Source organism: Erithacus rubecula (genome assembly GCF_903797595.1).
Source record: "Erithacus rubecula genome assembly, contig: SUPER_Z_unloc_6, whole genome shotgun sequence".
Taxonomy (NCBI): Eukaryota; Metazoa; Chordata; class Aves; order Passeriformes; family Muscicapidae; genus Erithacus; species Erithacus rubecula.
In genome coordinates, this window is record NW_027635650.1 from 491,463 (window position 1) to 518,998 (window position 27,536).

Here is a 27,536-nt window from a genome sequence, read left to right on the forward strand (position 1 = left end):
CGCAGCCGCATCCTCCCCGCAAAACAAAGGGCTAAATAAATCACTATTAACTCAGCACGTGTCAGTGCAAGCCCTCACTCCGCTGCGAGGGAGCGGAAAAGGCGCCGGTCACTTTTCGGGGGGTCCTGCCTCTCCGCCCAGCTCCGCTCCTGCTTGGCGCGTTCCCAGCGGCCGCCACCCGTCCCGCCGCCGGGCTGGCCCCGCCAGCCGAGCGGGACCCATCGGGGCGGGACGGGGCGGCGGGAGGCGGGGAGGGACCACGGGGGAGATCACTACCGACAGGCGAGGAGAGGAACACGGAGAGAGGGGCGTGCGAGGGGCAGCGCCTCAGCCGCGGGGGATTAAAGGGCGCGGATACCTGGGGGGGCCGGCGGGGAGGCAGACAGAGAGGCAGGCAGGCAGAGAGACAGACAGACAGACAGACATACAGGCGGGCAGGCAGGCAGGCCGGACGCCCGTCCGAGTAGAGAAGAGGTGGGGCGTCAGGGGGCGGCCAGCAGCTCTTCTCCCGCGGCTGCCGGCGTCTCCCCACGCCGCCGCCGCGCCATGTGGCCGCTGGTGGCTCTCTGCTGCTGGGGGGGACTGTCGCTGTCCCTGTCGCCGTCGGCGCCCCAGGGCTGGGCGGGCGGCCAGCCGGCCGCCCTCCTCCGCGCCCCAACCTTCTCGTCGCCGTCCCTGGAGGCGCCGCCGCTGCCCGACACGACGGAGAGCAAAGTGGAGAAGCTGGGGCGCGACTTCAAGCGCCAGGTGCGGCGTCTGCGGGCGCGCAGCGGGCGGCTGGAGCTGGTGTTCCTGGTGGACGAGTCGTCGAGCGTGGGTCCGGCCAACTTCCTCAGCGAGCTGCGCTTCGTCAAGAAGCTGCTCTCCGACTTCCCCGTGGTGCCCGCGGCCACGCGCGTCGCCATCGTCACCTTCTCTTCGCGCAGCAACGTGGTGCCACGCGTGGACTACATCTCGCGGCGGCGGCCGCAGCAGCACAAGTGCGCCCTGCTGGGACGCGAGATCCCCGCCATCGCCTACCGCGGCGGCGGCACCTACACCAAGGGCGCCTTCCAGCAGGCGGCGGTGAGCCGGGGTGCGGGGATGTGCGGGCAGAGCCGGGATGCGCGGGATGCAGAGATGCGCGGGGTGCGGGGATGCGCGAGGGATGCGCGGAGTGCGGGGATGCGCGGGCAGGCGCGGTGAGAGGAGCCAGCCCCGTGCCGTGAGGGACAGCGCCGGCGCGGTGCGGACTGCGCTGTGGCCAGGCAAGGTCTCGGCATCGAGGGAAGGCGCGGCGATGTGTGTCGCAGTAGTGCGTAGGGCGCTGGGGTGCAATGGCCCGGTGTGCGGTGTGCTGTGCTGCGCTGTGCGGTGTGTGGTGTGAGAATGTGGTTCTCCGCGTTGTTCGAGGTTTTTCCGTGACAAGGGGTGTAGGGCTGTGTGATGAGGTGTGGAATGGTGTAGTGTGGGATGCAGAATAGTCTGGTCAAAGCAATTAGTCACTCTCTTCCCGTGCTGTCTGCACCTACAACTCCCATGTTTTCTGCTGCCCTTGCAAACAAATGTGTGAAATTCGTTCTTTGAAGGGTCATGGAGCCGTGTCTTAGTTTCAGAAGTGATACATACGAGTCAAGTCTGGCATTTGAAATGCCTGCCTAGTTTCAGGGCAGCAGGACTTGAGTGCCTGCTAGCTGTCAGATATACCTATGTACTGTTGCCAGGAGTCTGTTTTAATTGCTGATGACTTCCAAAGGTCCCATTAAACTGTGTACAGTATACCAGTAAGTAGGGGCATGTCCCCAGGAACGTTTCCAGACACTGTAACGCAATCACTTGTCGTGCTGTCATGGCAGAAATTTGGTCTAGGCAGCTCCTGGACACGTGTTGGCACTTGATCATGCTGGGGAGACTTCCCACTAGATGGTTAATGGACAGCCAGTCTACTCAGGAAGCTTTCTTCACAAGGTTAGGCCCTTCATTGTCATTTGGCCTTTGTGTTCAGAAACGTCCACCAAATCGAGTCTCATTTTTGATTTTTTTTTCCATCTAATTTTTGGTAGCGTCCTGTAGCTGAGCATTGGGTGCACTTGTCTTGAAATACACTCAAAATTCTCCAAATGCTGCTTACTCCAAATTCTTATTTGGAGCTGAAGCATGAGATTGCAAGATGTGCGTCACTGCTGGGCATATGAAATTGGCAGAGATTATTCTCTTCTTCACTTTTGGCAGGAGAAAACAAGTTCACTGTGTAATGTGCTCAGAGCTGCACATGCCAAACCTGCTTTAGGAAAACACATCACTCTATTAGATCTTCCACTGTGAAGCCATGTTTCAATATAGATCCATCCCAGGGATATTGTGTGAAAAAGTTAATGATACAAGTTAAAAATAACCACTAAAAACAAAATATAAGCTTAAGAAATACCATCTGTTGTCTTGATATGAAATCTTGACTAATGATATCTTTAAAGTGGAATAAACAAAAAAATCCCTTCAGAAACCCACCATTTAGTTTCTTGAGCCTTGCTAAACTTCGTGGCTGCAACAGCATGACTGTCATTTTACATTGTGTTCTTCTAAGAAAGTGGGAAGAAAAATATTCACATGGTGACAGGGAAAATTAAGATAGAATGACAAGGTTAAATTCCGGTCTGCTTACTAGCTCTTGGTTAGAGATACTGTACCGTGGTTTTCTTCAGCATGATTTCTTCACGTCAGATAAATTAACATCTTCAGAGAATACTCTCCTTTCTAGACACTCTTCATAAAATTACTGTTCTAAGTTTAAAGTACTACTTTTGGAATAAGTCTAGAGAGTTTTTCAAGTATAACAAAACTGCTATTCCCTCTGGACTCTTAGACTTCTGCATTGTGTTTTTGACTTTTAATGCAACCATAATTATTTCTTCTTTCACTTTTCTAAAATGTCTCTTTATTCAATTATTCTTTTTCTTTTACACTTCAACTTGGGATTCCTTATGCTTCTGACCAGAATTCTCTGCTTCTTTTCCAAAACTCAAAAGGATCTGTAAAGTGTCTACAAAGTCTCTGGGATTGTATCACATGTTTTAGCAACAGAAAAGGAAGGGAAGTGCATTGTTACAATAAGCCCAGCACTTAAATCGTCATGCATCACTCTTTATTGGTAGGTCTCAAAGTGATTAATTCACCTCTGTGACAGTTCCACTGAAACCACGAAGGCAGAGAGATAAGTGAATTCTGCAAGGTCATCAGGCCAGTTAGTGTCTGACCTGGGAACATGAGTGAACAGGGGCAAGATTTACATAGCAGTAGCTCTCTCAGAACTTGAGGCACCTAAACATCATCCTAAAACCAGACCTGTTCATTTTGACAAGCTGTTGCACAGTCACACAATGTCCATCTTCTTTGAAAAGAGTTCTCCTTGGCACTGCAGTTTTGCATTCTCTCTAAAGGTACTTTGCAGACAATCTTATTGCAGTTTCTGTGTTTTGTTAAAGCTGTCTTTATGAACTTTTTGCCGTGTAGACCACACTTTGGCATTCCTACCCAGCAGATTAAAGATAAATTCTACATGATTCACAGAAATATGCCAAATATGCCATGAGAAACAGTGGCAAGAGACAGCATCCTGATGAGAATGGCTGAACTGCTATTGGTGTTTGGGTTTGCCACCTTGTTTGTGATTTCATGCCATGCTTGAGCTAGCAAGTGCTCATTTTTGGAGTTTTTCTTTTAAGGCACATGAAAATAGTTTTAGGGGAAGAAACTGAGCTCATTAATTCAAAACTCTTTGGCTTCAGTTTTTCACAGCATAAGTTAGTGGGACAGCACAAACTACATGCAGCTTATGTTAAGCAGATTGCTTATTGCATTATGGAAAGCCTGAGCTGTTGTGACAGCAAGAAAGAACCAAAGCAGAATTGAAAATACAAACAGGTTTGAACAAGTGTTGCTCCTGATGCTTAAGGAATGCATCTAAAGACAAAAGACCTCAATGGTGAAAAGTGTTGAGAGACCTTTAGGCAACTGTATTGGAGCTTCTGATCCTGAGAGATAACCACTGCTAACAGCAGCCTCGTGGGAGGGATGTACATTTGTTACTAGATAGGTTTTTAAATAGAGCTGAGTGGTCTTTATGCAATGATGGAAGTTTAATGGCTTCTTTAGCAGCTGAGAGTCACAGTTACATATAGGCCAGCATTGGTGTACTATCTTTATTGATGGACAGTTTAGATATCCTGAAGCTGTATTGGTTTTGGTGGTCTGGAAAAAAAAAAAAAAAAAAGAAGAAAATAAAAATTATTTAAACTATTACACGTGGCAATGTGTTGAGAAAATTATATTTCCTAAGAAGAAGATAGTCTTATTTCTGTGTTTCAGTGGAAGTAAAGTGGGTACAGTTTCTCTTCATAATTGAAGCAGAAGTTGTAGGTGTGCATTACTATTGAGCAAAAGTCAGAGATAGTACTCAGACAGCCTTAGACAAGTCAAATGTAAAAAATCTGGCAAAGCAGCAGGTGAGGGAGCCTTTGGGAATTCTTCTGTGCTATAAAAACAATTGTTGCATTAAAAAGGTAATCTTTTTGTTTTCATAATTCATCTTCACTCTGTTGAAGTCAGTATAAGTATAGATATATGCAAGTGGAAGGTTTGTCACCTACGGAATAAGATTACACATTTTCTGAGAATCTGGTCTTCGAAATCTGGTGTTCGTATCTAATGTGGTCTTGAGGGAGCATGACAAATGTCCTACCAGCATGTCAAATTCCATGCTCTGTGTTACAATTAATAACTATTAAATTAAAAAAAGTCCCTCAAAAGAATGTAAGCACATATCAGTTTAGGATAAACAGTTCTAATGCTTATTTAAAGCTTGTTTAAATAAGTAACAGTGCCTTTGGTTCTTCTGTATGACAAAAGCACGTAAGTATAAGATGCAGCATTGTTACCCACTAGGAAAATTAGCTTTTATTTTCAATGCATTTTCAGATTCATAATCTCATTTTCAAATTAAAATTTATTGAAGCTTAAGAAGCAAAAATATTTTCTTACTGTGTACTTGATTTATTTTTTTACTTATTTGAAAAAAAAGTAGTGCCCTCTCACCGAGAACATGAACATTCAGAATCGTGTATGTTGTCTGATTATCAAGAATGTATTTGTGGATTTTGATTCCTATGACCTCTGCAAAAGCTACACCTGATAATGAGAGAGTAGCAGATTCTAGGTTATCTTTGGCATCATGCTCTAAATATCTGATGGTGGCTGAGGTCAAGTAGAGCTGAGTGACTGATTGGCAGGGTTGGATTTTGACATGACCTTGGGAGTCTGTGTTAAAGATATGGTGGAAAAAAACTCAAAGTCAACTTGGTTTACCTCTCTGGCCACTTTTGCACTTGCAGAGCTGGTAGTTAGGGATTACCAAATTGAAAGTAGCGTTCCTGCCAGCCATCAGTAGCGTCAGCCCTAAATCTCCAGTTTAATCAGTGTAGTAGTTGTGAAGAGTGCTGGTCCTGCATACTCCAGCCTTGCGTGGGGTTTGTTCACAAGATTAGTAAGGCAAGGTCAGAGTCGAGATACACATCTGCAAATTGTTCATTGCCCTTAGACCAAGCCTGAAATTTACCTACCTTTAGAAGTTATTAAGTAGTTAATTTTTTTCTGAACTTTTGGCCGGGACAGGCAAAAAGGGCTCTGTTTAGTGTAATATCTGTGGCTGCACAATCAGGAATAATATTTTCTACAGTTGAAAACCTGTTCTTTGGAATTTTCTGCTTGTGCTCACAAAATTAAATCTTGCATTTGGTTTAATCAGAAGCATGCAATTTGGAAATCTGCTGTAGATATTGCTGCACAAAATAAAATCTTGCCGATGTAACCAACAATAAAATGAATGAAATCTTGCACTACTATGTTATCTGGATGATATCATCCTAAATATTTCAGGAATAGACATTCCTTTTTATGAGAAAAACATTTTTTGTTGTCATCTCAGAGCCTTTTTTGGAAGGGTCTGACAATAAGCCCCTTCTGATTCCCAGTCCTTGAAAGTTATGACCCTCACAAAGACAAGCCAGAAAAGCTGCTGAGTGATTTGTTCTGAGAGAAGGAATAAATCCCTGGCACTAAAATTTTGAAGAAGTTAAGACAAAATAAGTTGGTTTATTTTTTGTTAATTTCCTAGGCTTAAAAAAGGCCTTTACAGCAAAATACATCATATTTAGCAGTAGTTCCTGACATAAGCCTCAGTATTAAACTTCTGAATGTTTATTTTGCATGTTCTGTGATACATATTGTACCCTTTGTCCCCCAGTTCCATGTGTTACTGGAATTTGTGACTCAGATTTTGCAGGTGACACAGCACGTTTCTGATGCTCAGAATTTTCTGACTTTTCTAGGCACAGAAATTAAAAGCGCTATTGCTTTTAGCAACAGGTTCTTTCTAGGACCAGCACCCTGCTTAAATTTTGGAACTGCTTGCTTCTCTATGACATTAACACGATCCAAAACAAAAGCTCTTGTTAAAATTATAATACTCCCTCTGGTTCAAGGTCTCACTGGCAACTTCAACTAGGAAGATGAAAAGCCTCCTTGAATGTAAGCAGCAGTCTGTAAAGAGCTTTAATGTTCAGAGTCCTGGTGCTCTGGGAAGCATGCATAGTATGAACAGTTAAGCAGAGATGGATTTCTCTCCCAAACACCCAGTTGGCCTGAAACATCTCTTATCTGTGATAACTTTGTGTTAGTGTTGCTCAATTCTAGCAGTCCTGAAGAGAAAAAAAAAAAAAAAAGTATTCAGATGATAATTGAGCAGTGACAGCTGGCAGTAGATGGGCCAGGACATGAATTGTGTTTGTCCTTTTGGAATTAATTATTCAGTACAGCTTTTCTTCTTTTTCCTGGCTTATTTGAAGTAATAAATGTTTGAAACAAACATGAAAGAAACAAATATTTGGCAGATGTACTCGTCAAAAGTGATGTGAGTGCCTGCTCTGAAAATACATTAAAATCAGTTACATATTTAGTAAAATATTTTTGAGCCACTATTTTTATTATTAGCAGAAGACCAGAGCAGTACTAAAGAAATCAGATAACATCTTTGTTATATAATGATGGAAACTGCTCGCAGACAAAGAAAACTAGTAGTTTTAATTTTTCAAATCAGACTGAGACATATTTACAAATTATATTTTGAATATAGCATGCAACATTGTAGCATATAAAAGCCTTCAGCAATTTTGCGAAGTCTTGATAAGCTTGGTAAAAAGCTATATAGCACAAGAGCTCAGAAAATATCTATGCACATAACATGCCCTGTTTTTTAGCGCCCTGTTTAGAAGAAGTCACAGAAGTCGGAATGAGAGAAGACGAAGAATATGCATGTCAGCTGTTTCCTGGAAACTAGGTGCTTTCTGTTCTTTCTAGTTCAGAACTCAAAACTAAAAGCCACACAATTTCAAATCACCAGATCCAACAGTCCTAGCACAGCTGTGTGAGTCAAAATTCTGTATAGTGTCTCCTGTCATTGCAACGCCAGTGGTGATTTTGGTTTTTTCAGTCTTTTGTTCTGGTTGCTCAGGATCGTGTCTAAGTTGATGTTTGAATATATTTAGGGATGGAGAAGCCATAAAATTCCAGGGAAACTTGTTTCAATGGTTGATCACTCTTGCAACAGAAATGTTACTTCCTCTGTTTAAGTGGAATGTTGGTATTTAAATATGTGCTTCTTGTCTTATGCTACCAATTAGAAGATTCTGTAGACATCTTCTTCACTCCCCCACCTCATTAAGTGCTTATATATATATGCATGGATTAGAGGACCTTAAACCTTCTTTTCCTCCATCTGAACATTACTAGACCTGTCAATCTTTGCTCAGATGTCATATCAGTACATTTCCTGCATGTGAGCATGCCTGGCTTTTTCACCTGTGTGCTTTCATCCATATATATAGTGGGGTTGTCTGACAGACTTGTGATTTACTCAGATTTACTCAGGTCATGCCTGCCAGAAAGAATTACTTAAATATTTTAATAATCCAAATTATTTCTATAGATACATATTTTCTCTGAATTAAGAGTGCATTTCTCTCTAGGTGGATATCCAACAGAAGCTTTAATATTGTTAATTTCTTCTAGATATGTAACATCTCATTCTCTAGAGCCTGTATAGCAGTGCAGAAAAGAGTGGGAAAGGTTGGGAGCCAATACATCTGACTGTGTAGTATCTTTTAGTTCATTTTAGGAAACCTAAAGAGGGGATAAGATTCATTTGACTTGAGCAGTGAAAATAACAATGTATAGTGACTGAGAGAAAACATGGTGAAATCAAACCTTTGCTGTTTTAGAGAGGGAGCTCAGGAGGTGTAGCCAGGTCTTTCATGTACAGGAATAATATTTGTATTGTTACCAAAAATCAGTAAAATAAAACTCCTTAGCACCAATGTAACATTAAGAAATAGACATTCTTTATTCAGTTGGATGCATGAGGGGATATCTTCTCCAAAATGTCTTGCATGCTGAGTGCATAAGAGTCCTGTTTATATGCTATATTTTGCATACATATTCACAGGTTTTTCCAGAAAAAAAAAAAAAAAAGCATGTATATGATAATCATTTTCCCAAAGTCATTTAGTTGCATTCCCTTCCCTCTATGCATGCTCTCTGTCCTGGGAGACTAGTGATCCCTGGTGGCAGGCAGCCCCAAAGGTGTCCCTGACTGCCTGGTGAGCTGGTAAAAGCTTGCACAGTTGGGCTGGTTGCTTTCCAGTTCTTCTTCCTGCAGAGTTAGCATTGTGTGGTTCCATAGGCCAGTGGTTTTTGAAGAGTAAGCATTGTGTTAGCCCACCAGGTGCAAACAATTCTTCACCTGGCAACATTTTCATGTTGAAGGCTACTGTGTTTGTCACTCTCTAGTTTTGCATTAGTCTTGTGAGATGACCAGGTTCCTCAGGAGTGCTCTGGATTCAGTGATAAAATATCTCAGCTTCTCCAAAAGCTATGTTTGAACACAGTACTGGTCATTTTTTCTTTATAGAATATTTATTTGCATAAGATCTCCTATCAGATTTGGACATTTTTACCTGTGGGAAAGGTGAAAAAGAAACTTTGGAATAGAAGTTCAGCTTGGCTAAGAGATTTAGTGTTGCCACTTTCCTTTGTGAACAAAATGCTGGTCTGCTTCTGAGGTCACCTATGATAAATTAGAATGTACTGTTTTAATATTCTTATGAATACATGGAGCAAATCTACGCAGTGTGTTTTAATAAACTAACATTTATTCATTTTGGTATAAGCTTAGTAACAAATGTTACATTCAGAGATAGTTAAATTAATTCTATAATAATAGAAAACAGAAATTATTTCTTTTATATTGAGTAAGTGATCAACTAGGAAAAATAATAATTTCATTCTATTCATAACTCATCCCCTGATGTGTATGTTTTATATCATTCCTAAGGTGAAAAGAAATCCAGTGTAAATGGTCTTCTGGGGTAGCACAGCTAAATGGCTCTAGTGGAAAGCTTTCTGGTTTGCTTCTGAGATCCAGTGGTGGTTCTTCCTGATCTATAATGAATAGCATTCGCTTTGTAGCCCTTTGGTAGTGTTTTTCCTACAAGGTGAATGTTGGGTAATGTTATTTTGAGGGCTAGGCTACAACTTAAGCATTTTGTCCCGGGGCTCTATGATGGTATTGGAGGCTTGGTCTGTAAAGTGAGAAAGGGTAACCCATTTCAACTGGTTTCCATTTATGTAGATATAGTAGTATTCAACTCTTCTTTAAAGGACAGGAATCAGGCCCAAGATTATGTTTATGGATTACGTGCAGAGGATGTTGTTGAGACAGTAACAGCCTTTGACAACATCATTGCTGTGGCTGTCAAGTGGCTGAAGAATCTTTGCCCTTCTATCCTTCACCTCTACTAATTTTGTGTTACAAGCTCCACATTAATGCTAAAAATGCAGAAGTTAGAATTGAGCTGTTTTTGTGACTGTAGTGATTTAGTTTTCCATTACAGTAGAGAATTTCTAGAGGATTTTGTATGATAACTTTTTTGTTGCACAAGACTTCATTTTTTAATTCTAAGGACTTTTATTGGCACAAAAATTTGGTTAGACTGCCAGATATTTGTACACACCAAACAGTCACTGAACACAATACAGATGGTAATAGCCTTTTGCTAATGTCAAAAGAATGTTTTATTTAAGATCTGGAAGAATTACTGAAACTGACTGATCTACCACTCCTCTGAAGGAAGTGTAGACAAGAGAATTGTTACTGGAATGGTAAAAGACTAGGTATTTCCAGTGTCCATGTGAATTTCTAATCAATCATCAAGAGTACTTGTTGCTTTGTTTTGTTTGTACTTATCCCCTGTTAATTTATAGTAGTGACCAAATCTGCTAAATTCTCAATTTAACAGACCATTCAGCCCTGTATTTTGAATTATGTCTGGTGCTCAGTTTCATTTGATGGTAAAATCAGAAGCAGATGTAGATATTCATGTGAAAGAAATAGGTTCTCAGGATCTTTTAAAGTTACTAGTACATTACAGAGGGCTTTTAAGCTGTATTTATTGAAGAACTTGACAAGAAGAGATTGCAAAGCCTTGTCATGAAAAAAAAGTCATCTTTATGTAGATAAAGTCCATGAAGTTGGCAGGGGCTGATGAACAATCTCTGTATGTTCTTACAAGTTTAGGGGTTAATCAAGTTTAGGGGTTGAACAAACATTTTAAAATATATTAACTTTCTCTTCGGGAGAAAAGCAGCTTTCTGGAGAGGGAAAGAGAGGGGTTTCTCAGAATAGAGGGATGTGAGTCAGGGTTAGAGAAAACAAAAATTATGTGAAATGCTGTGCAAATATTGCAAAGAGGAATGGAGACTGATAACTTGGATTGTCAGCAGCTCTGACAGGATGGTGGCCTGTCCTCTTGTCTTCACAAAAAGAAATAAAATACTAAGTGGACAAATGGACATACACAAATTATTTCAAAACAGATTTTTGTCTTCTCCCTCCACCTCATCCATGCCCCCCCTCCCCCCCCCCATGCTGAATGTTTCTTTCCGTCCCTTGTTGTTTTCCTCTGTTTCTATACAGCAGGGATTCTGTGTCTAGAGTTACAGCTGCAAGACATGAGGGCCAAGCTGGTCAGTCACTTTGTTTTGTTTTGTTTTGTTTTGATTTCTACGGGCAATATGTAGCAATCTTGTCTGTCTGTCTGTCTGTTTCTCTACTCAGATTCCCTAGTTCATGAATATTCAAGTCTTCTGTGTAGCAGGAAGACAACTTCATGCTCTCTTACCTGTTAGCTCAATTCATGTCTGTGTGACATAAGTGCTGTCTTGAAGAGATTGTTGTCCTTTGAGATGCAGAGGATAGAAAAGATGTTGGGACTTGCCTTATCTGAGGGTCAGGTAGTCAAGGCTTATTTTCACCTCAAAAATAATAATTTGGTCCTCAAAGATGGTATTTTCCTGTTGTTTTCCACTTACTCAAATCCACAGCTTTTAAAAGGTCTTGCTAAGCAATTTTTCATGGGATCAGGAAGTTTCTTGATTACATGGAAAGTCATGGAGGGTTTGTGTTTCAGGATTATCAGAGGGCATTTGTAGCAGTCTGAATTTTGTGAAACAAAAATCCCTGTTTATTTGTTAGTCAGAATTAAATAATCCTGAGATATCTGTCGTCCTGTCTGGACTAGTGGAGCTCAAGCTCACTTGTTCACTGGCCACACAAACATGTCTCTGTGTTTAGGGAAAACGTGGAAGTTTGATTCCTGCTGGTTATGAGCATTAACTGCTGAAGAACCAGGGCAATGTGTAATGCTGACCACTACCTTCGCATATAAAGGTGTAGGTTTCTGTTATGCACCAAGGGAAACAGGGCTGAAGAATACTGCAGAAATTGCCATCCTTCCACAATTAAGCTTTGTTCCCCATTCTGCACATGTTATGACACAATCATGAGTTGAAATCATATTCTGCTAGAGCTATCTGCATGTAGGTGGGATCTTCAGAGAATAGCACTGGCAATCTCCATTATGTCTCTTAACCCTCTGTAAGTTGTGTTTTCTTCCTCAGTTATGCATATTCCACAACTTGCATGGATTTAAGGCATATTTTTCCACTTTTATTATGTGATTTGCAGATTGAAATTATTTTTTCAAAGCTCAGAGATGCTGATCCTGAGTAGAGAATATCAGCCATCAGTAGAGAATATCATACTTCAGAAGCTGGATAGAAGTTTAAGTTGCTTATATTCTGGTTTAAAATAGCACAGTTAATGATAAATACATTAGTTATAAATGTTAATTATAAATAACACTACTGTCTCTGCCTGCAATCACTTGTCTTAGAGTATCAGTTTCAGAATGCATTTTGAAATTAGGCATTTGTGTATTTTTCCTACTGTTTGTCTTCATGTTGCACTTTGTCTTGTCTTTTCCTTCCTGGTTCTTTTCATTCTAGTTTCCCACTTCATTCTGTTTTTCCACTTCATTCTGGTTTTCCATTTATAACTTAAGCAATATGAGGAACAATAAGTTTGATTTGTGAAGGGTATTTTTGTCTGCAAGAGAATTTGTTTCACTGCCCTTGGGTTTTGCAAACAAGTAGTAATAAAATCTAGCCCAACAGCAAAACATTGCTTGGCAGTCTCTCAGACCACAGTGCCAATGGTATGTGCTTTGATTTATGGTGTGTGTGCTTGTTTTTGCATAGTATCTACCTGAAATCATTGAACTGACAAATCAAAATGCAGTTGTCCTAAAATGTGGCCTGGCTTACTGAGAAGGAGTATAAAAACTCTGCAGGTTATTTAGGCTGGCCTGACCAGTAAACTTTTGGATGAGCTGAAAGCAAGACAATTTAACTACCTAAGATTTACATAAAGATTTTGTAAAGAAACAGCTTAGCTTTGTTGATCTCTGGTTTTGGAATCTCTGCTTTTTAAGAGTGTCTTAATCACATTTCCCTACTTGTCATAGAATGATATGCCTTTTGGAGTATCATTCAAACGTCTGTTAAGTGGTCTTTTACATTAATTGTAGCATGGTGCAATCTATTGTTGAAATAAACATGGTCAGAATTTGTCTGCTGCCAAATTGGAAGTCCTGCATCTAATTCTTTCTACATAAGTTCCCAGAGCACGGAGAAGATATGTCTTCACAATCCCCTGCTTCAGGGCTGTGGGCAGCACCTGCCCACAATTGGGAAGTTGGTAGTCATCCCTTATTTACTCACACTCTGACAGACAGTGGCTAATCATCAGCATGGTAGCTCCATAGGGTGGCTTCTAAGCCATGGCACAATGACAACCCATTTCTGCTGCTGCTCTGCCTTTTGCCCAAAAACTGAAAGTACTTGGAGAGTAGTTAGTACTAGTGCATTGTCAGACTGGAAGGCTGAAATGTGGAGGAATCTGTGAGGCAAGTTCTCACTAGGGCAGTATTTTGCAGCATCACACATGCTTTGTGTGAAGTAATAGGAAGAGCAACCAGCAGTGTAGAAGGCACTTTTGAGGCCACAATGGACAATCTAAAGTCACCTTAACAGGCTGTTGTAAGGGTGGAAAGCATCATTCAACAGGGACAAATGGGGAATTGTATTGCTGGGTTTAAAATAACCAGTAGTCCAAATACTTGTTAGAAGAAGCCTTGCAATAAATCAGCAGTAGGGTTTACAGTTTAGTGGATCAAAATGTAATATTGCATTAAAATACATTAGACTGTGTATTGGGTCTTGCACTAGATTTTCAATGTTTGTAGTACCTCTTTAAATTTCAGTCTGAACAAAGTCACTTAGCCGTGATCAGAATCATTGCTGAATCTGATGCATGGGTGACTTAATCAAAACAAAAAGTGTCTCATTTCTTATCATGTCATAATTTGTGTGGTTGTATAAACTGTGACCACCTAAAGTGTGACCCAGTGGTTGGACTTGTACAACCACAGGATGTAGGTGAAGATGTTTGGCCTTTGTTATAGTGGATGATCTTGCAAGGGCCTTATTAGCTGTATAATTCAAATGAAAGGAGTCGCATAGTAGAGGAGTAGTGTACCAATCAACCACTGTTAACCCTCTGCTGAGGTGTGCAATTTCATTTTGTCTTCCAGCAAATATTACGGCATGCCCGTGGAAATGCCACAAAAGTGATATTTCTCATTACTGATGGCTATTCCAATGGGGGAGACCCGAGACCCATTGCAGCATCCTTGCGTGACCTTGGAGTGGAGATCTTCACCTTTGGGATATGGCAGGGGAACATCCGAGAGCTGAATGATATGGCATCCCACCCAAAAGAAGATCACTGTTATCTTCTTCATAGTTTTACTGAGTTTGAAGCTCTGGCACGCAGAGCTCTTCATGAAGGTATTAATGTCCTAACCTCAGAAATCTACTGGCAGCAGAGAGGTCTGAACAGGAAGATCTCCAGTACTGTCTTGCATTTACACTTCATGCAGTGTTGATTCCCTTTTTATTTTTCTCATACTTTCTAGCAGAGGTGTTTGTCCCTCAGTTGAAATGATAAACTTCATTTGGGTCAACTCATCACCAACAAGGTGTGAGCAAAATTCTCCTCAGTGATGTGCATACATATTTACATCCATTCAGCTGTTCATTTCATCTATTGTTCTCTTGGCCCAATGTGCCTGGTGCTCGAACAGATGAACCTTGTACTCAGAGGCACCTAATGTGCACCTTAGAACTAGACTACCTTTAGGGTGTCTCATACAGCAGCAACAGCCTGTTCAGAGTCTAGATCCCTCTGTATAACAGTCAATGCAATTTGTGTTTATGACCTTACACGCGCAGTAAAACTGGAAAGAGGAAGAGGTGGAAAGAGAGTTGGGACTGTGATTCCTCTTTTAACCTACTCTATCCTAAAATAAAAGTTCTTTCTGAAAAATAGGGTAGGTTTAGATAAGCAAGTGAGAACACATGATTAAACATTTGTTTGACAATGCTGCTTGATTGAGACTTAGAACACGCATCAGACTAGACATTTTAAATTATTTGCTATAATTTTTGAAAACATGCTACTTGGGAATAACATGGTAAAATAATGTTTTCTGATGCTTTGTTACCAGCTTGTTTGTTCCAGGTGAGGTTGGACTAGTTTATGTGAATGTGTCAAAGATTTTTGTTTTGTAATATGACCAAATGGTTTTACATGCCATGACCAAATGTTCTTCTGATGCCAGATATGGTATCCACCAAAGCTGGGAAAAGCTGTCTCAACAGCTTCTGTTGTGAATGAGACTGCATTCTGGCAGTGTTAGACTCAAATGAAGAGAAAATCTGGGTAGATTTCAGTGAGCCCTTTTCCAGAGTAGGGACACCAATCTTTTGCATGTTGAGCATAGCAAGGCTCTACTTCATAATCTGCTACTTATTGCTGGAACCTAGGGTTTTTAACAAATGTTTTACTAATGGTATAATGTGAGACTTTGGGATTACTTTTGTTGTTTTGTTTTGAATTTGTTGTTAATAAATCCATACGATTTCAGACCTGCCCTCTGGCAGCTACATCCAAGAAGATATATCTCACTGCTCATATCTCTGCGAGGCAAATGAAAACTGCTGTGACATCATGGCAAGCTGTAAGTGTGGCACTCACACTGGCCAGTTCGAGTGTATCTGTGAAAAAGGATACTATGGGAAAGGACTGCAGCATGAGTGTACAGGTGAGTCTCATGTCTCAGTGTTTGCATTTCTCTGTATGCTCTGAACACATGGCTAATCTCTCTGGGAGCTAAAAGATCTGTTTGGGATTATGGCTATGAACCTGGATCAGAATGCATGCAAGGCTGCTGGAAAGCTCTCTGGCTGAAGTCATAGTATAGCTCTAGCATCAGACTCACCTCATACCTTGTCTTCAGCAACAGCTCAAGGAGATGCGTAGGAAAAAGGTGAGAATAGGGCAAATGTTCTGACAAAGTAAAGCTTTCCCAAAACACAGCACGCTGTAAATTCGTGACTATGAGTATACCAAGTCTCAGGTAATACCATTTGCTCTAAAGAGCTCATAATACATTTCTCCCTCATGAGTTTTGGTGATCACTTTCTGAACTTTCATGGCTGGGAGAGAAGCTATATATGTGGATTTTTGCAGAATAAATTCTAGGTGAAACCTACTGTTATGTAAATGTGTTTTAATTGTCCCATGATGACTTCCAGTTACTATAGAGGAAGAAAACATGAGTCATTAAACAGAGACAAGTCATTGTGACATTTTACTCATACTGGTTTTGTTACTTGCCTTTTGGACAAGCCCTTTTACTTGTATGCATTCAAGGTGTGGTTAAAATAACAACTGTTTACACATCTTTATAGAAGTTGTTCTGTAAAGCTGTATTACACTCCCTTCCAATTATCACGTTGTAATTCACCTCTTGGGCACCTTTCCTTCTTTCAGTATGTAAGCAGGAATTCGTTGAGTTTTGAGTGCAACATGAATAGAGGAAAGTAGTTAGGATTCAATATCAGTGCTGGCACATTGGATCAGAATCATATTTTATGTAAATGGTTGCAGCTCCCTTGTGTGCTCAATTAACTCAAGCAGATGCATTATTCTATTTTGCATATTTTCAATTCTAATACTGATTTATTTAAGACAAAACCACATTTTATCATATTTTTTCTTTTGTCATAAAGTAATTTTTCTTTACCATGACTGCTATAGTAAGATACTGAGCAACATATGCACAAAATTTCTGCCTTTATCAGTAGTTTGTGTTATTAAATATTGTTTTGAACTATTCCTAAAGAGAGCAGGACTATTATTTTAGTGTTGCCCTTTCTTCATTAAAGGGTCTTTTGACAGGGTAAGTGTACTCTCAAGTGCCACCAAAAATGATAAAAGTCAGATCTTTTAAAATGGGTACTTTGCAGCTGCAGACAAAAGTTTCATTTTTGCTTCCTGGGTAAGTGCTTCTGAAATAAATAGATACCCTGCAAGTAAGCTGATGATTGCAGCCATCTGCCGTGTATGTGATGGTAATTGAAGTTGCATACATGTGTTTTAGGAAGAATTTGACCTGAGTAACTCAAACTTTTTCTTTATGTATGCTCTGTTCAACTCTTGTATTTTAAAAGACAGATAGAAAAAAAAAAAAGTTAATATGTGTTCTTTAAAGGGAAAATAGCCTATTTGTAAATCTTTTATTCTAAAAAGGATTCCAACCCTTTTTTAATATTTCACATCTGAGCATAGCTGTGGATTTGTAAAGCATAAGGAATCTTAAGAATTCATCTTAACTTTTCCTCACTCGATAATGTGCGGGAGGATTTGTGGCAAGTTTACAGTGACAGGACTTAATTGGACTATTTTTAGGGGGTTTTAGCAAAACCTGAAGATACTCCACTAGCCCATGTTTTCCTAATAGAGTAAGGCATTTTTAAAAGAATTTGAATTAAGAGGGAAATTGCTTTTCCGTATAGTACCTATTATTTTTGCTATTGTGTTTATTTTCTGTGATTATTTTCTGTACGTTCTGCTTTTCATTATACCACCTTACTCTTGCTTATGGCTTTAAATGTGAGGCATCAGAACAATGCATAAAAATCCCTACAGTCTTTTACTTTCATAATTACCAGAAAACACTCTAGAAGTCTTCTGTAAAATAAAATGGGAGCCACGTGCTGAAAAGCAGAAATTCAGTGTCCCACTCCCGTTCTTTGTGGTATTGTTGATGATGTGCCACTAAAGGAAGAACAGACTGACTGTTCTCTACTTTAAAAAGCAAGCCAAACAAAACTTCTTGGCTTGCACTGGGAACTTCTGGCCAGAGATAGCCATAATGATTGTGGCAAGGTGAAAGGAAAAACGAAGGCAGGATTGTATCCAGTTCCAAGTATTGCAGAGTACATAAACACCTCCACTTCCATAACTTCACTTTTTCTTCTCCTTCTCTTCCTTCATTACAAATTTTGAGGTTCAAACTAGCGACAACCAAACAAAAATACAGAAGGTAGCAAAAATAAATCCTGTGTTTTTTCATTAAGACTCTTTCTTCCATTTAATCAATAAGAGGTGAGTTGTTTAAATCTTTCATAGAACCTTTCATAGAAGAGTAAAAAAATAAAAAAATATCCAGATCTCCATTGTATCTTCTCTCTCTTACAAGATTAGAACGTATGTCTTTGATATAACATTTTCACAATCACTTTTTTGGTAAGACTGTCCTTGGAAAGTTCTGTTTTAAGTGATCTCTTGGATTGGATGACTTCTAGGTTCAAGATGATGCAACTAAAGATAATAGCCATCAAGTTCAACTCATCAGTTACTCCTAAGCACAGCCAGTTATTGGGTAGGTTAGGAAACTTGTCTTGCAACCACTAGTTTCTTTTTTCTAACATGTAGACCCCAGTTTTTGCTGCACAAGGTATTCATAAAGATGATGTGCAGCTCACAGGGCCAAACAAATAATTTCTTCTAGTCTAGGCTGGTTATTCATTCTTTTGTTTATATTTAGCTCACTGCTTGGGTATAGTTATTGAATTCTGCCATCTGCATGAATATGTAATAGTTTGCCTAGGCTTTTATTAAGGAATGTGCAGCATATCAGTAATCATATGCATGGCTACTAGGGCAACAGTCTTGTCTTCAAAGCACCACATGGATTAGATTTCTAAAGAGCCTTTCCAATGAAACATGAAAACATGTGAAAACTTCCCTTTTTTTTTTTTTTTTTTCCACAAATATTAATTCAGAACACATTACTGAAAAGACTTTAAACTGAGGTTATGTAGGTCCAGCAAGGCAGAGTCTTGCATTTTGTGGTTTCTTGAACCATGGACATAATTTTCATCCAAGCATTTTTTCCATGGGATTTTCAGGATTGTTCCTGTTGAGAATGCAAAACCGAATCTGATGTACATAAATTGGGTATCTTTCTAATTAGAAAAAACTTTTCAGTTCAATATACTACTAGTAGTTCTTTCCTTAGTCACACAGGAAGAGCATTAATTTCAGTGGCAAATCCAATCATCTAGTCAAAGGAACGTAAATATTTCTCCTGCCATGCTGTCTCCTCCCTCCCTTCCTTTTGGTAGGAGCTTCCACTCCTCAGAAGCTGAATCACACTTTTTCAATATTTGTCTATGGGAGGTATTTCTTTAGCTACCCTGAAGGAGTTACTGACTAAATGAAGCTTTGCCAATCATCTTGGAACTTGGCAGATGGTACTTGGAAATTTTCACTAAGTTTTAGGGATTCCTTCTAGTCCCAAGGCTTCCAAGGCTTAACAACTCATATATGCTGTGCACTTCAGTGGGTGCCTGCCATGGATCTGGAGGAGAACAGTATTCTGAGGTTCTGACAGACAGGGAGGGAAAAGAAAGGGAGAAAGGGAATGTGAAAAAGTCTAGAAAATGTCTTCAAGCATAGTAAGATCTCAGGCTAAATTTCCCTGTTGAATCTGAAGGTTTGAATTAGAACTGCAGATTTTCAAGCCCTTAGCATTTAGCCTCTTGGTGTCTCACAAAGCAGTGCTATTATATGCTTTCATTCATTGATTCTGCATCTTAATATCTAAGTGGAAGTTTGTTTTTATTCCTCTCTCCTCTTTTGATTTTAATTTCTAAATCAGAAAAATACTCTTCATTTCTTACTCAGCTGTCACTAATGAGAGCTCCTTGTAAGACCTGCAGCCATTGAAAACCAACAAATTTTAAAATGGGCATTTCTATGAAGAAAGTGTCAAATGGCTGCTAGTGTGGTATTTTGTGTCACATAACCCTACAGATCTTGATATACCAAACCAAGAAAGCAAACAAAATTTCTACGTCAAATTTCAAATAACTTGGATTATAACTGTATAAGGCAGTTGGGATGTATGTATGTGCTTAATGAAGCAATAATGAAATGCTTCCAAAACCTGAACAGTTTGGAAAGACTTAGCAGTTAGACTAACCTGCAGTAGAGACAGAAAAGCCTTACTGAAGAGATCTTTATCTAAGTACAACATCTGTCGACTTGTGATTCACCCGTTTTACTGAACACCTCTTTAATCATGATCCCACTTCTGTAACCCTATGGGGGGATGAGATACGCTTGTGTACTTTAATATTTGTAATTTAGTCTTCTTTTGTTACAGAGTGACTTTCAATCTGTGGCAGTACACAGAGGTTCTGTTGTGAGCATGCTGTGTCAAAATGACTGGCTGTCACTTAAGGAGGAGGGAGCTGAACCAAGAGGAAGGATGGAAAATGCCTGTAACTAAGTAATGCTGAATTGATGCCTAATTAACATGGACAAAAATATTCCTTGCTGCCATTCTGTGTATTTTTTTCTGTTTCTTATAAATCTTGTGACTCTTCATGGGTGAGAGTTTCAGGAAGCATCATGATGGTTAAATACAAAAGAAATGTAAATGTGTTTTTCTAGTAAGGGTAGAATAATGTCATGATGGATGAGTACAGGAGAAATGTAAATCAGTTTTCCAGTGGTTTTCCATGGAGAGTATTGGAAGACAAGTGGATGAAAAAGGTAGATATAAAAAAACCAATGCTATAGACACAGCTATGGAAGCTTGGTAGGTTAATTATCTTTTTAAAAGTCTTATCTTGTAAGTCTTAAAATAATAATGGGAAAACATTAATAATTATTGGGGGGTTTTGTGAAGACTGGAGAAATTTGCTTTACATGTGATTTGTGTGCAAAATAAATACATCTGGAAGCATGCAGACATGCTAATCTAGATTTTCCATGTAGTCCCCTGAAGCCCAGTATTGCCTGCTTTGCTTCTGGAAATTATGTAGAGGTTCTCCTACCTGTTGGGATAAAAAGCAAAGCAAGGCTGAGGGGAAAATTTAACTGGATGCTGCAATATTTTTTTGAAATGTCACACACAGTATATTCCTTTGGTTTGAAAAATTAGAAGTGTATTGCCAGTGTATTTGTCATATCAGGAGAAGCTTTTGGTTGGGTCTTGTTTGTTTTTTTTTAATAGAGATGAAGGTTACTGCATGAATCTACCATGGTTTTGCTGTTATTTTGAGTGACTTCTGACACCAAAGTAGTTTGTTTCTGATTTGTAAAACCTGCTTTATGAAGATGGGAAATTTCTGGCAGAGAATTTAAATCTAGATTTAGTCCATCAGAAAAACTCTTTAACAAGCTTTAGTCATACTCTCCATTGAAAAAAAAAAAAAAAAAAAAAAAAAAAAAAAACTTAAAAAAAAAAAAAAAAAAAAAAAGCATTCTTTTTAACCACATCTAACCACAGGGGCTTTGCCTGCAAAAATTGTTTTAAAAAAAGGAGCTTTTCTTAGTCGGTTTGGCACAAATTTTCCACATAAATAAATGGCACATGAAGCTGCTGCTGAATTTTCACTGTATCCATAGTTTTGACGAGCCAGTTGAAGTGGATAAGAATATCTCCACTAGTATCAATGAGATCTGAAACAAGTCTTAGTGACTCTTTGCCTTGTGTATCAAGTATACAAATGTCCTGTCACAAAAGTAAAAATTGTAAGTAACATGATAGCCAATATAGGCAACAGTGTTTCTATTAGGTTTTTTTTTCCAACACTGTACCATGTAGCATGTCTCCCCTGAATTTTAGACTGCACTGTGGAGGAAAAAGAAAATCCAGAAACTACAAAAAATCTCCCAACAAAAAAAGTTTTCTCTGCATTTCTGCACAGTCCCTGAGAAATTTCTTTCACAAATGAAATTGTAGGGTGAAGGTGAAAATCCAGATGCAATTTTGACATATGCAGACCAGAAAAGCAGCGGCGTAATTTTACATCTGTACATAATATTGAAAAACTTCCATCCTTTCCATCTAGATGTTATCTGAGGCTTTATAAAATAAGCTTCTGTGCTAAACCAGACTCTTTCCTGTTAAGTGTAGAATGTTCTGCAATAAATTTGATTGTTAGAAAGTGATGTACAGCTTACTCTTTTTTCCTTATCTTCAAAGTGACATATCCTGGTCATCTCAGAATGTTAGGAAAATAAAGACTCCAGAATATATGTGCAATTTGAGGAGAAAAAAAATTCAACAATTTGGAGGGCTTGTGTGATGCAGAAACCATACCCTGTTTAGAAATAGACATGGCACAGAAATAATCTTTCTATTTCTGTGTCAGTCAGACTTAGGCTCTCTATTCAGCCTGTCTCCATGTGTCCTTTGGCCACAAGGTAAACATTGCAGTCAGTCATTCTAACAAAAAAAGTTAACAAAAGAGTAAGTACAGTACCAGGTAGGTTTTGCCTTTAGTTAAATGACTGTAAAACTTTTACTGTATAGGCTGGGCTTTGCCCTGAAGCTCTAGACAGGATAAGAAGCAGGCTGTCTTACCTTCACTGAGATTGTGAATGATTTGAAAACATCCTTTTCCAGTAGTGCAGTCCTGGTAGAAGTGGTAGTTTAAGAGTTTGCCCTGGACACGCCTTGTTTAACTGCTTAAAATGTTCATCAGCCAGTTGTCACTGATTTTTAAACAGCTGAGGCTCAAACCATTTGACAAGGGTCTTTGATAAGACTTTAACTGGTCATGTACATTTGAGAATCTATTTTAGGATTGAGACTGACATCATAGTAGGCATTTATTGGAATAGTTGTCTCCTGAAATCCTTAATTAAAAGGTTTCTACTGCAATGTTCTTCAGTTAACTCCGTGGATCATATAGCATCATCTTACTTTCACTAGTTTTTCAGAAACACATAGCCAGGATGTTTTCATAGACATATTGTTCCTGAACTTGTGCCATCTCACAAATTAAAAGCAGACAACTTAGTATTCTGAGAGATTATTAGTGAGCTTTTTTCTTAGAAAGTATTTAAATTCTTGAAACTGTACATCAAGAACAAAATGAGATAACAGTACACAGCAAAGGGTTAATTTTTGAAGTGAGAAGAGAGAGACTTAAAATTTGTTTTAGTTACCTACTTTGTTCCTGGTGACCTCTGGGGCTCTGAAGCTTCACAGTTAACTACTTAAGTCATTCCTAAAAAATAATTTCTACTACAATTTTCTTGCAAGTTTTAGTCTTAGTGCCTGTGAGGTTGTGAATAAGTATCAGGGTTTCTAGCATCATAAATTGCCACTGAAGTCTTGTCAAAGTTGGTTCCTTTAACTGGACTTGAGCATAGAACTCTTATTTTGACAAAATCAGATATTCCCTGTGTCTCTGCATTTGGATTTTTATGGATTGGACACACTGTATTTACCACACATCACACAAATTTGACTCTTAGCTCTCTGAATCAGTTTCAAATTGAGATGACCTGTGGGAATATTTTTCTCTATTTTTAAAATTCTTCTCTTAACTTATGCTGTGAAATTCATTCTACCCAAGCCAAAGTGCTTTCCCTGTAAGAAAACATACTTTCAATATTTTAAACAAAATTATCTACTTCTCTCCTAATATGATAATATTGTGTATAAAATGCAATTTGCAGCAATTGCAAATGTTCAGAGGTTACTTGCATTTGTTTTGCTAAGAGGGAGAGGAAAACATAGAAGCAAAAGTGCACAAAGCTCATCAGGTCATAACCCACATCCAAATGTCACTTTTTTACAGATTTTGACCTAAGCAAAGGCTTTTAAGGGATATGTACCCTAAAGGCAATATAGAGGCTTCTTCCACTCCTGTCTGTTCACTTGTCTACTGCTATCACAAGAGCATAAACATTGTAGTCAGGAAGGCTAAGGTTGTTTTTCTGCTGTCTCTTTGGCTCAGTCCTGTCCAGCTGACTTCTCTGTGCTCTCTGTGGAAAATTGTCTGGCAGGTTCCTCAGATCATTTCACAATTGCCTCAGGGAAGAACCCTCTCTGCCTTCTGCAATTGTGCTCTTGCTGTCTCCCACATTCTCTGTTTCTTCAGACCCACAGGGGTCCAGAAGCCCTTCAGATTTTGGTACCCCTCAAGTGAAGACCATGCACAGTAAGGAGCATATGGTGGTAAAAGCACTGTGATGAAAAGGGTTCAAAAGGCCACTCAACTTGTAGAAGAATTACAGCATGTGGGTTGAACATAGATAGTAGATATTCTGTTATAACCTGATTATACCCACCAAGTACTCAAAAGCCAGAATATTTGGATGACTATCTTACAAGCAGCCATGTTTTCTTCTATCAGCCTAAAATATGCTGCAGATAGCCCAAATTTCTCAACCTGAAATAGTGCTGATTGCATAGTGGAGTGTGATCCAAGACCTAGGGAATGAGAAAGCAGCAGCACAGATCAATTTCATTAAACAGGAAATTGATTTTTGCTGGATTTGTTGGTGATTTGATGAAAACAGAATCAGGAATCTGAATAGGAATGGAAATATCTTCAGGCCAAAACCCTAGGGTTTAGTTTGTAACCAGGCAAAACAAAGCCAGAACAGCAACTCATCACTTCCAGTGCAGATGTTTTAGTAGCACTAACAACTGAAGGTACTTTGAGAAGTTGAATTTTTTCTCCCTAGTCTGAAATTTATTGAATAGGAAATGTTTTAGTCAATAAGAGTGGGAAGAATGAATGGGCCTTGGGTTTGGTGGGGAGTTGAGAAACTCTGATGTTACAGAAGCGAGTATAATGTAGTTAAATATATTGTCTAATCTAATATATGGTCTATTGCCATGTCATATAGATATAATTTGGACCTGACAGATTTGAAACAAAACCCAATAAAATTAGGCACTAAATTGCAGGTTTAAAGCAGTGTAAAGCATAGAGAAATGGCAAAAATCTACCATCTGTGTAGGTATGTGAAGATGCATTGATTTTACCCAGACCTACGCTTTGGCCCCAGAAAAGTTTGAAGAAACTCTGTTCCTTTATAAATGCTAGTAAGTATCCATGCAAAATTACCATCTTCTTGTGGCATGTAGTTTGTTTCTCAAACAAATATTCCAGAAGATAAAGTACAAGAGGCTACTAGTACCACATGTCTTTTTTCACAGATTATGGCCATTAACTCCAACCTGTTTGTTGGTTAGTACTTCACAGATTAATTGAGAGCCTTGCTCTGACTTGTCAGGCTCCACATCACATGTCAGCTGCAATTTTTGGTTTTATGGCAGAAAAGTACTTGCTATATTTTCACTGTGTTCCTCTAGAGCAAATCATATCTGGAAACACACACAGCTGGTATTAAAAACTGTATAGAGGTGGAAGCAGTATTCTGGTGGAACACAGAAGCACCTATATGATGGGCTGGAAATAACTTAAATCCCATTAATTTAAAGACATATATTCTGAGTTTTATGCCTGTATAAAAATTATCTGTAAGAAAAAGCTGGCTTGGTATTGTATTTTCTCTTTCTATTCCTCATTTCATACATTGCCCACCTGCTGACTTTAGAACATACCATGAAGCCTGTGCAGGCATGGGAATGCCAGCCTCCTGTTGCAGTAACTTCAGCATCACAGGAGTCAATACCAGTGCATCTGACATCAGCAACACTGCATATGCTCACTTGGGGGCATCCAGTCCAGTGTGGAGGTGCTGTAGAAATTTTAAATGCAGCAGATTGCTAGTCTAAATCTCTGCATCTCTTACCCTTGTGGCAGACTGATGCCTTGAGTCTCAAGAAAGAATGTATGGAAGTGGGGCTTTCTTGCAGGAGTATGAAATACTGCAAAAGTCAGTCAAATAACTCAGTTCACGCACTAAGGTTTTCTAATACAAGGAGGGAAATGGGAGGCTGAGTATCCTTGTTTTGAGGGGTCATGGTGTCAGCAGAGGATGTAAGTAGTGCTTGCCAAGCTTCATAGTCATATGCCTGAAGAGCTATGTGTTGTTAAGCTGGTGTTTCTTTTGGACTTGCATTATTTTCTGCCTCACAGAGGCATTAGTATGTATGCCTAAACATATCCCGATCCTTTAGGCCAATTTCTGTTGTCAGCTTGGCAAAGAATATCACATGAAATGCAAATGTTTTCCTCATTTTAGAATCTAAGCCTTTGCTCAACTTTGTATCAAATGTGCTGTCACTTTCAAATCCCTTTGAGTTTTTATAACACTGTGAATTGGAGTAAAACACATAGATAAATTTTGATGTCTTTTATTTCTGAATGGAAATTCAAAATGCCTTATGAAATGCAATACCTTTTTTAAATTTTATTGTGAGCACCCATATTCTTCCTGGTTTGCCAAAAACACTAAAAATTGTCCCAATGGCAGAACAGGGCTTCTGGCTAGGTCATGGCACAAAGGCAAGGACACTTAGTTTTGATTAGTTGCTTGACTTTGTCAATGAGAGTAGCCAAGATGCATTCATGTATGGCTTTTTAAGTGGGACTTAAAAGGTGGGCTTTTTAAGGCTTTTTAGCTCACCTTGTGCTCACTGTCCAAACCCCTGAGAACAGAAGTAATGGGAACACAGAATTTGGACTGAGAAGGATCTTACTTGTGTTCTCTCAGGCACCGAGGGTCCCTCTGCCAGTGCCTTTTAGTGTAACTGTAGCTGAGGGTTCTCTTCATGGTGACCTTTTTCACTACTTAGCAGTGATACTCCTTTTCAATATTCATAGAACTGTGGAACTACTGAGGTTGGAAATGACCACTAAGATAATTGATAATTGAGCATTAACCTAACACTGCCAAGTCCACCACTAAACCAAGTACTATTCCTACATATCTACTTATACATCCAGTTTGGATGGCTTCACTTTTCTGGACAGTCTCTTACAGTGTTTGACCTTCTTTACCCTTTGGTGAAGAACTTTTTCCTAATATCCAACCTAAACTTCCCCTGGTGCTATTTGAGGCCATTTTCTTCAAGCCTATAACTTGCTTCTTAGATGATATTGACCCCCACCTGGCTACACTCTCCTTTCAGGCAGTTGTAGGGAGCAATTATGTTCCCTGAGCCTCCTTTTCTCCATGCTAAATATCCCCAGCTCCCTCAGCTACTTGTGCTCTAGATCCTTTTCGATCTTTACTTTACACTTTAAGTGTGCCTTTTGGGGCACACTTCAGTGCCTTAGTGTCTTTCTTGTAGTGAAGGGCCCAAAACTCACCCATGATAATGGCTGTCCCAGACCAAGTGCCAGAGGAGTTTGAGTTAGAAGCTAAACTGTGGCCCCAAGAGCAAAGTTTATATGGCCTTCAATTCCAGCTAAAAAATGAGGTGTCTTGCTTTGCCAGTCTCTGGAATTCTACTGTCTTCACTTTCCTGATAGTCCTTCACCATAAAGAGCATTTCAGCATGGACTGCCTGGGCACCTTCCCCTCTGTCACAGACAAGAAAGCAACTTTGCACTCTGAGAGCCTGTGAGAAGGCCATTATTGCCTTCTTGTTCCCCTGCTTGTTTTTACCTACCTATCCCTCCAGATGGAGGTGATGGATTACAGCTGTTACTTGTCTGGTTTTGCCTCAAGGCTGTAGCACAGGCAAGTATTAAAGGTAGTAAGTTCAAGGTCTGTGAATGTGATGTTTCACAAAGCTGTCTGTAGTATCTTAAATTTCACTCCCAGTGATGTTAGAGATTCATTTTTCTCATTATTTTAAGATAATTTTTGGGAGGCCTCCTACATGAAATAGAAAGTGCAGTGCCTCATGAGTTGATAAGCAGAGAGGCAGTTTATAAAATGTCACTTGCACCCCTCACTGGTTCACAGTCTG

General features: G+C 39.5%; 1 protein-coding gene across 3 annotated transcripts in view; it reads left to right on the top strand.

Moving 5' to 3' along the window:
- Positions 1-278: 278 nt before the first annotated feature.
- The window catches only part of SVEP1 (sushi, von Willebrand factor type A, EGF and pentraxin domain containing 1), a gene marked incomplete at its 3' end in the record, with an annotated part of 122,972 nt that continues 95,714 nt past the window's right edge, over positions 279-27,536 (top strand). For all 3 annotated transcript variants that reach the window (XM_079331661.1, XM_079331663.1, XM_079331662.1), the window contains exons 1-3: positions 279-1,065; positions 14,079-14,334; positions 15,474-15,650. In XM_079331661.1, coding sequence (XP_079187787.1) covers positions 547-1,065; positions 14,079-14,334; positions 15,474-15,650 — 952 coding nt within the window. In that variant the 5' untranslated portion in view covers positions 279-546. The remainder of the gene's footprint in view (positions 1,066-14,078; positions 14,335-15,473; positions 15,651-27,536) is intronic.